At 38.0% G+C, this 10,147-nt stretch overlaps 1 protein-coding gene across 11 annotated transcripts in view; it reads right to left on the bottom strand.

Moving 5' to 3' along the window:
• Nucleotides 1-20: 20 nt before the first annotated feature.
• The window catches only part of SLC7A6 (solute carrier family 7 member 6), a 28,952-nt gene continuing 18,825 nt past the window's right edge, over nucleotides 21-10,147 (bottom strand). For all 11 annotated transcript variants that reach the window (XM_042821866.1, XM_042821859.1, XM_042821862.1 and 8 more), the window contains 5 exons: nucleotides 5,248-5,351; nucleotides 4,135-4,231; nucleotides 2,862-3,011; nucleotides 1,939-2,122; nucleotides 21-892 (listed from right to left, as the gene is read on the bottom strand). In XM_042821866.1, coding sequence (XP_042677800.1) covers nucleotides 798-892; nucleotides 1,939-2,122; nucleotides 2,862-3,011; nucleotides 4,135-4,231; nucleotides 5,248-5,351 — 630 coding nt within the window. In that variant the 3' untranslated portion in view covers nucleotides 21-797. The remainder of the gene's footprint in view (nucleotides 893-1,938; nucleotides 2,123-2,861; nucleotides 3,012-4,134; nucleotides 4,232-5,247; nucleotides 5,352-10,147) is intronic.

Here is a 10,147-nt window from a genome sequence, read left to right as displayed (position 1 = left end):
AACAGTTCAGAAACAAATGCTTACAAGCTTCAGACTGAACATTTTAATTATTAAAGTTCCATATAACCGTGTAGTAGATGACCACGTACTAACAGCCTGACAGGAAAGAAAGAAAACATAATCACTGAATCCTAAATCAAATCTTCAGCATCAAGGAATTTGTATCATTGGAAAGGTGCTTTGTTGATTAAATTCTTGCCACAGATAGATACCACATTTCCATGCAGTATATGGAAATGGTAAGTTTCTCTTGAAGGGACAGAAGTCTTAAACACAGTAGCACAACTTGATTCATTTTTCTGCTAGTAATGACAAATTACATGGTGTGATGTGGCCAGCTGTCTTCTGGGATAAGAACTGAGATGGCACAGCAAATCATTTCATGCAAACATCCATTATAATTAAGTTGGAAATGGCTTCCAGTCCTTTGACTCAAAGTGATTTTCAGTTCAGTTAAAAATGCATTACTTCACTTGCAGTTTCTGCAGAAATCTGATTTGATCCATTAGCTCTTACCATTTTACTAGCAATTCTGAAGAAAATTCAGAATGAAGAGTATTTACGTGTAGCTTGTGTACCTGAAATGAGTAGGTAATAATTATCCAATGATAACATGCCCTGAAATACATCTCAGTGTGAGGGGATGACATGAGGGCACGGTCTATGCAGGATTCTATCTGCAAGTACTCTGAGAGATGAGCGGAAACAGTTTTCCCACTTTTTCCAGTTCCATTTATTCCCTTTCACTGCTGTAATCACTTTACTCTCCTTTCTGTTCTTAGAATGGCTTTCAAATTTTAGTTAGATTTGTTTTCTAATTTCTTTTCTTCACTTGTGTCCATCTCCGTTAAAACACAGCAACAGAGCAGCTGCATGTTTCGTGTGACTACATCTGCAGAGGAAACAAAAGACAGATCAGAACTCGTGCTCATCTCAACTGTAATTATACAACATGTACACAAATAATGACAGTTAATTGTCAAGAATGCTGGCTCACTTCTGTTAAGGGAAGTACAAACCACAAAAGAAAGCACTCAGTATTTTCAAACAATACTTAAAGTTGTCCTGTTGATTTCATTATCTCTAGCCTAGGGTGTTTTTCCTCTCAAGCACTCTGCCAGTTACTGAAATAAAATCTTTTTTTCCCTATAACTAAGAGTGTAAAATTGTAGAAAAAAAAAGCAAAGCAAAACAAAACACACAATGACAATATTATTGAGTATTTACATATTCACTAACTGCTGCAGCAGCACATCCTGTTACATTCCAAGATTATGCTGTAAATCTTCCTTCCCACATCCCTCATTATGGCTTTCTCAGTAATGATAACAGAGCACTGCTAGAAAGAAATGTATCATTTAACTGCAGTAATTCAACTGAAGGAAAATTCAATCTGTATCTGACATAAACAGCATCTTTAACCGACTGATACATTACAGCAAGACAGGTTATTTGCATTGCCAAGAACATCCAGCCCTTTTACACTAATCAGCCTTAATTAAAAAAAAAAAAAAAAAAAAAACTTTTCATGTGCTTGATTAGACCAGGGTGTTTAAAAACTGAGGACAAAATCTGTAGAAAGAGGATGGTATTTTAATGAATTAAAAAAAAAAAGTGAATAAAAATTGAATATACAAGCAAGCATAAAATCAGTATCCCTTTTCACTAGGTCTAGCTGGGATGCAGGTAACATTCTTCATAGCAGACCATATGGTGCTATGCTTTAGATTAGTAGCTAAAACAGTGCCAGCAACACTGTTTTCTTGCTGTTCTTCTTCCTACCCTTTCCCCCATCCTGCTGCAGAGGGTGGGGAGCTCTGTGGGTGCTGAGCAACCAGTTGGAGTCAATCCACCACAACTCTTTTCATCAAAGAACTCAGATTCACCCACTACATTTTTCTCTTTCCTAATAACATCTACATCTATGAAGAGACTTACCTAAAATCTTGTTGATAATCTGAGGTCTCCTTGATGCAGGTAAATAGACTCCCAGGAAAAAGACTGGAATCCCAGATAAAGCAATGGCAATTCCAATCAGTGAATTGATGGTGTCACTATAGAGCGGCACAACCACGAGAAACACTGAGCATATGCAGAATATTATTGGGAAAACCACACTGAGCTGGAGACAGAAAAGATAACACAATGTTTTGACATAACTATTATCTACAATTGCATGTGTTTTGGTGACAGTTACAGTCTCTTCTCTCTGAATCTGTTTGTGAAATAGTTTGTTCTTTCTCTTGTATGTCTGGTTATTTAAAACCATTAAAAAACAACAACAACAATAGTATGAAATCTTCAAGACAACTGCTGCTAAAAATTGCAAGGCAAAATGAGGTATGGTACGTCCTCTGTGTCCAAAGAAAGTGTGTAGCAGAATTGTATGCTTTTAAACAAATCCATTCAATCAGAGGAAACAAGGACTTTGTCACGGGGCATATAAACTTTAGGTAGGAGATGATGGTAAGAGGATCAGCTATTAAACTGAAACACCAACAGAGTTAAATGTGGTCTACAGTGACAGAATTAACTTAAGCATTCCTAACTTGAGATTTCTAATCTAATGAAACTATTTTAAGGAAAAAAAGGTTCCCTACTGCATTAGCCTACTGGGACATTTTCAGTTGACAGAGAGATGGGATACTGCCTGAACTAACATACAAAAAAAGAGCACACTATTACAATACCTACTTATTCTCACCTAGCTAACAAGCTATGTTCCACTGGAGAATATGGAAGACGTTTTGTGTCCTATCAACTTTTAAGCTTTGGGCATAACAAGCATGGTACAGATCTTAGTGCACTAAAGTTACGGAAAATAGAGGGGTTTAAAACAACTCTGTAGAAGTAAATTTTACCTTCAGTGGCCTGGCTCGATTTGGTTCCTTCCAACGTAGATATAATTGACCAGCAATAGACAGACCAACAAAAAACCAGTAACTGAAACTGAAGTAATTAATAAGCTTGAAGACATCTTGCACAGCCAGGTAAATTAGGGTCATAGCACACTGTCAGAAAAGAATAGGACTGGGATGAACAAGAGAAGTTTGAAACACACTGCTTATGCTGCTTTTGCATTAAGTTAACACCATCCTTCTCTCCTTGGTGTTCGATACGATTTTATGCCTCCCTCAAAATCTGCAGTCTCAGAAATCACCTTGTGCTGGTGATGATAGTCAATCTGAAGTTCTCCCTTGTGCCATCAACTAAACAATTATTTCTGAGTATTCCCACTGCTGAGATGTACTGATGTTTCCCATGCAGGCAGGAGTACAAGTACGACAATTCTTACAATTTACCCACGATCAGAAGAAATAATTTCTTACTCCATATCAGTTTGTAATAACTCTTTAGTATCCATTAGAGGTTTTTATCAGCATGATAGGTTATACAGTAACTCAATTTTTAAAGTTGATAATATCTTCATCTGCAGTTTACTTTGCATACAGAAGCCACATACTAATTTTATGAGCTGTTTTATCTGTATTTAGCTTAGAGGAAACAAGTCTGCTAACAGATCTTACACAACAGTCACCAAACAAAGTAATCCAATCACATTCAGTCACTTTCAACTTTCTTTGTTGTTAGTTGTATGGGAACTGTTGAGTCACAGTCTGAACCACTGATGGAGCACCTGGGGAAAGGACCTGGTCAGCCCTGGGAGCACAGGTGAATGCAGTTCAGCTGTGTGATAGGAAGGGATGGAGCCTGGCTGCACCTCTCTTAGGTGCCATTTTAGGGCTGGCTGCCTCGGGGGAAGGGTCTCTGGTTGCAGATCCCTCCCTTGTGGAGTTTTCCTTGTGAGCCTAATCTTCAGAGATGGGTGAGTACTTCTCTTCTGTAACACCATTCCATTTGTGTTAGTCCCTCTGCTACTTGCTCCCATATTGACCCTCCACCGTGCTGATTTTTTGACTGTAACAGGAGTACAGCAGGTTGTGGGTTGCTTGTGTTTTTTTTTTGTTGTTGTTGTTGTTTTTTGTTTGTTTTCCAGTTAAGAAACTCTTTTTGAGACTGTTAGTCAGTTTTGTATGAGTTTCCTCTATTGTCTCATTCCAGCCTATGTAGAAACAAGGTTTTCTTTTGTATAGTTCGTATGGATCTAGACTGTTGAAAATAAAAACTACTTACATTGAAGAGCAGTGCTGGCACAGGTGTGAACCTCTCTACATGGATCATAGACAACAGATCAGGAAGGTGACCTTCCCGAGATCCTACAAAAAACAGCCTTTAAAAAAAAAAAACAAATCACAAAGTAGATATTGAGGCCATAAGACCAGAAAGAACAAATTACAGAAAAAAACCAATAGCATTCTATATATGTGTTTACACTCCAAAATTTTGTTCTTTAAACTAGAAAATGGACTCAGCCTCTCCTATAAAGTGCACTTTACAACAACCATTAAAAAGATATATAAGCTTTTAGGAACATGTCATTAACAACCACTTCTTAGAAAACCATCCTCCATACGAAATCATGTCTATAGAAAATGAAATAAAGCCCTATCACTATAAAAAATGTATATATATCTGAAAGCTATTGTTGAAGACATTGCAGTTCACAGCAGAAGTTTTCAGTGACAACCAGAAGAGATGGGTGTACAGTTAAGCGAGATCTTTCTACAGGTCTGGTCATAAACCAATCGTGTCTGACTTTACTGTCAGCCATAAATTGCTCCATGTGATCTCACCAGGTTGTGTTTGTTCTGCACAGAGACACTGTGCATATATTCAGTGAAGGGGAAGGATATTAAAATGCTTGGACAAATCTATTTAAAGCCAGTAGCTACGCCTATAATCAGGGCTCAGGAAAAAAGATTCTACCATATTCTATGGTTTTGGGCTAACGCTTAATAGCAACAACTTTCAAAGCTTTTACTTGGAGAAAAAGATACTACGATTACAAAGTTCAAAGTGAATACGTTTAAAAACAAGAACTTGCTGTTGTTATCAAGTGAAGTGGATGATAATTCAATTCAAATAATTAAAAGACATGAGAACTTTCCTCCTAGACAACATTCATTTGACCTTTAATTGTACTCTACGTCATACAGAAGCTTTAGGGAAGTCAGGCAGTGCTTAGGGCAGTGCTACATTTACCACACTGTGGTTTACATCATCTGTCATTTTACTGCAGCTATTTGTTACAGGTTCCAGTATGACACTGCTTTTGCCACTCATAACAGATGAGTGCAATAGTAACGCACAGGAATATTGCAGAACACTTTTTAAACAAAAAGATACCTTGACGATGCTAGAATTGAAGCATTAAGTCCACCAAAACAAGAAAAGGCTACAGCAATTGGAATTGTCCAACTGAAGATACCAAACACCTCGTCAGCAAATGTCTGATAAAAGAAAAAGCAAACATGAAAATATCTGTAACAAAACTAATGTAAAACAACATAATCAAGGCTTTTATTGTAAGTTTATATGGAAAAATAATAACATAGTAGGGACAATCCATAATGCAGCACACAGCATTTCTCATTTCTTCATTCTAAACAAGAACAGAACTCTTTACCCAAGCACCTGGACTCATATTTTCTGTTCACAAAATAGTTCTCACAAAAGACAGGAGTGTTCTTACAATTTTCTCACTAATCTTGTACATCTGATTATGTCTAACATTATTAATGAACTCAGGTACAGCATATTGACTATTCTCTTGCTTTTCCAATTTCCCACCCAACTTGTTTTTGCTCTTTAGCTCTGTCATCAGGACCTCTGGGCTCTAGTCTCACAGCTAATAGAGGCAGTAGTTTTTCAGACAGTCCTTTATTAGTGGTGCTAGGCAATACTGCAGGCCAGCTGCATGTGACCTTCCATAGCACAGTGCTAAGGAGCCTGAAGCCCCATGATTTCACAGCAAACAGTAAGAGGCACTGAACAGCATGATTGGAGAAGCACAGCACACGTAGATAGTAACCTGCATCCTATCTATGACAGCTCATTACTTCCACTATTCCTTCTCCTGATGCAAACTAACAAAGTAGTGATGGGGTAAGGCCTGCATTAGCACTAGATCACTATGGAACAGCAATATATGAATTACACAAGTGTATTCAAAAACACTGCCACCAAGATTTTGTGGGTATTAGGACATACACAGTAGAAATCTCACATCTCAGCAGGTAGCAGTTGCATATCTTACAAACCTCTCTTCATATCACTCCTTCAGCTCTCTTTACTGTTTTCAACGCCATCAGACACAAGAAGCCTATAATCTAGCTCAGCTTTCTACGGATCTGTGGTTTCTACTATAAACTTCCCCTTTGGATCAGTTTTTAATATCCTGATCCTTCAAACCATCTCCCTGTTGGTCTCCCCTTTGAACCACTACTCTTTGTTACCATTTTTATTTTTTTTTATGAGCTAGGAAGTCCAGTCAAAGTGAATTACTATTCAGAAATGGCCTTTGTTGGTAGGATATAAAGCTGGCTTTAACAGTGGTCAATTTTTGATTTGGCTGTTCCAGGAACACGATTAACAAAAGCAATGCATTATGATATGACTTTGGAATGGTTTGATTAAAACCTACATTAAATTCAATTGATTTTTTTTTTTTTTTTTAAAATGATGGGAGAATTTTTTTTTTTTTTTTTTTTAAGCAAAACTCTGCATATAGCTTCAATGTAATGCAGAATAATTAACTGGCCAAGTTTTGGTTTTATGTCAGTAAAAGTTTCCTGGTTTTTTTTTGTCTGGGCTGACAGAAGTGCTTTGTTCTTCACATCATCCAGGTGAAGGTTCAGAATCCCATTCTGCTTAGCTGTACACTACCATCCACGTTAAGAAGGAAAATATTCCATCCTTTTGTTGGATCTAGTTCAACCCCAAAGACAATAGGATTTCCTGCTGCTAAGGAACAGCACAAAAGCACACGATCGCTTCAGTGAGAGCGTTGCCAAAAGGTTCAAAGTTAACTGTGAAACTCAACCTAATTCTTACTAAGCATTGCTTCTCCTGACCTCTCCTTTTTTGGACACGTTAGCATATGTTCCCTCAAAATGCAACATCAACACAGGGGAGAAGAAAAACACGCACACACAAAGTCCCACAGAAGTTATAAAAACTGGGTACCATGGATTGCCCATTTTCAGTCCACCGAAACAAAAAAAGTAAATAGTAATTTACATTAATAATATATATGAAAGATTTTTGCTGCTCAAGATTAACTACAAGAATTCAGTGCTTCTCTCAGATCTTTATCAGATCTAAATGCAGCTCTGACCAAACTGATCTCACAAAGCAGAACACATCTTGTAATAACCCAGTGAAAGCATTACAACTTCTCCAGAACAGGCTAAGAATGAGAACTAGCTGAAAACTCTAACAGACAACTGTTACAAGGATGTTCAATCATTTTAAACGATGACTTACGCCAGGAGTGCCTCATTTCCAAAGCCAAACAGCAACTGAAGTTAGATACCAACCTTGTAACTGTCAGAGGATTTTTTCAATATGCAAAGCTAAAATACAGAAATCACTCAATGTGATTAAGCTGTTTAGTAAGGTTGCTTAAATGATAAGCATTTGCGTAAGTAACATTAACAGCTGCAGTTAAAAAAAAAAAAGAAGGAAAATGTAAGAATATAGTCTTATGCTAAGGATGCAAACTAGCTGGAGAATCTCTTTCCCCAAAAGCAGGTTTGTGTTTGTTCTTTGTGTTTTCCAATTCCTTTTGGAACATTTAGTATAGGGCCACTGCAGGATGCCAAATGTAAAACTAACTCAAGTCCATTTCCATCCTATCATATCTTTCTGAGATGTGCTAATGTTATTTCACACATCTTGAAAAACAGAAGTCAGTCATATGGGCAGTAAAACCCAGAGAGCATTAAGGTGTCACTGATACTAAGGTATCCATGGTATCACTTCCACAGAATATACACAGATGAAGATGTTGCACAGTCAGTGTATTCCAGAAGCAGACTTGTGACACTAAGATATGTAAGAACTACTGATCCATCTCAAAGGCTAAATCATTAATTTTCCCGGATCTGTACCAGTCAGCCCCTTTGAAAGAGAGAGTAACCCACTCAGGGCCTTTATCCACACTGTCATTTCTGATTTATTTTCTAATGCTCTGAATGAGATTCTTGAGAGAACAGAGGATGGAGCATTAACAGCAAGAGCTTCGCTTTACTAGGTAAGGAAAGGCAAAAGAGTATTTTAATTCAGAATGATCCATAAAGTTCAGCTTGGTCTGCCAAGTAGATCTGTCTGCTAAATGATCTTTCAGCAAAACTTAGTTGCTCAGTTGAAAGGCTTCTGAAGTAAACTTTCTAGAGATGGCACCTAGTAGAGGTAGTGCCTAGCTTAACATGACAGGTATAGTCCCAAAGGTTTTGTGCAGCTGTTTTCTCATCTTGCTTTCAACATTAAAAAATATAACTAAAAAAAAATCAGCCAAGTTCTTACATTACTACTAATGCATAAATCACACTTCTATCCCTCACTTCCATACTAGTAAATCCTCCAACACTTTATTTTGACAGATGCTAAGAAATGTCATCACCAAGGCTATGCTATAGTGTTTCTTTATCAGGGGACATTACTGAAAGCTAAAAGTGGCCATGATAAGCATTCAACTGCGTGCACAACAGATGGTTATTCTGCATAAGAAGGACAGAGAAAAGTACAGGAAACAGTCAAGTTATCAAGCACATACACCACGTGCAGTATGCCAAGAGAAAATAAAAGGGGAGGGAGAAGAGTTAGTGGCTGCTTTCTGCTAACACTGTAGTTTTACAACCATGAATCCTCCATAAATGAGCTGGGGCTGGGCTCTGAACTGAGCATCTGACCAATTCCACTTTAACTACCACTACTTCTGGGAGCAGTGAAGTGCATTTATAAAAACAAATGAGCTGGCAACAGGGGAAAGAATAGAGCATTTGGAGGGGTATGTGGAGGATGACAGAGGAGCCTACCTGGAGGCAGCTATAGCAGAAGCATTTAGTCCACCATAACAGGAGAAAGCCACCACTATGGGGATGGATTTCTTCTCAGGTTTCTTCTGAGAAAGTCTAAAGAGCAAGAAGGATTAAGAGATTAAATTGTCATCTCTGCTATAGTCTGTCAAGCCCTGTAGCCCAGACTTCAACTACAACTGTTCCTAATAGCCAGGAAACATAAAAGAATTCAGTGGCTTACACAGCACTTGCAATTAAAGATAATGTCTTTTTCTGCCCTCCCATACATTGGACATGTAAGATACACATACATACACACACAGTGTAGAGAGACACATACCTAGAATCACTTCCTTCTTTCTGACTTTCTTCCCAGACCATCAACAAGGAAAAATAATGAAGAAGGAAGTCAGGTGCTCCCAGCCATGCACTTCTCAGCTGAACTGCCCTCATTTCCTCACAGTGTTATGCTTCATTCCCAGAAGAACTATTGAATTACAGCTTCGTTTAGAGACGTGAATGACTAATTTAACCACGTCTGTGACCTGGCTTAGTTTGATCTCATGATCATCAGCTGGTACTCAGTGAATGGTTGCAAGAATATTTTATCCTTCTAAGTGTCCAAACAATAGTTCTATACGAATGCCCTGAACTAAATGCAGCAGGAGTTATCCCACACAAAGAGCTGCCACAACAAAGCACACAGGATCCCACCTCACACCCAGTAATTCAGGCACACAAGACAATCAGAATGACCCACGTTTATTTTAGGAACCAGAAGATGAGAATTGCTTTGTTCATCCATCATATGGCTGCACGTAAAAGTGCACATGAAAAATGTCAGACTGCATTGAGAGCACAGACTGCAAGCAATGCTGGCAAGTCAGAAATACAGAACTGATCAGATGGATAAACGCAAAGAGAATGTAATCTAACAGGAACCAGAAATTTATACAAAGCTACACTGAAAGACTGAGGTATTTTGATTAGGAAGGCTTAAAAGGTATCTACAGAGCCTCTTTAAATAGCTCATTTCAAAACCTCATTGCACATGCAAGTTTTTCCAGGCTCAGTTCTACAACATTCTTACCCATATTTACCTCATATATAATGTGAAAGAGATAATGAGCAGTCTGGCTAGTATCAGGAAGTGCAATTAATTCTGTTATGACTTCTCTCTTGAGGCAGAGTATAAACGCATCCACGCATTACAAGATTTGGCAGAC

This window comes from Centrocercus urophasianus, unplaced genomic scaffold (genome assembly GCF_019232065.1).
Source record: "Centrocercus urophasianus isolate 14NV4802_14NV808 unplaced genomic scaffold, USGS_Curo_1.0 seq_2, whole genome shotgun sequence".
NCBI classification, from domain to species: Eukaryota; Metazoa; Chordata; class Aves; order Galliformes; family Phasianidae; genus Centrocercus; species Centrocercus urophasianus.
Note: the sequence above shows the minus strand (reverse complement) of the source record. Positions and strands in the feature narration are given on the sequence as shown.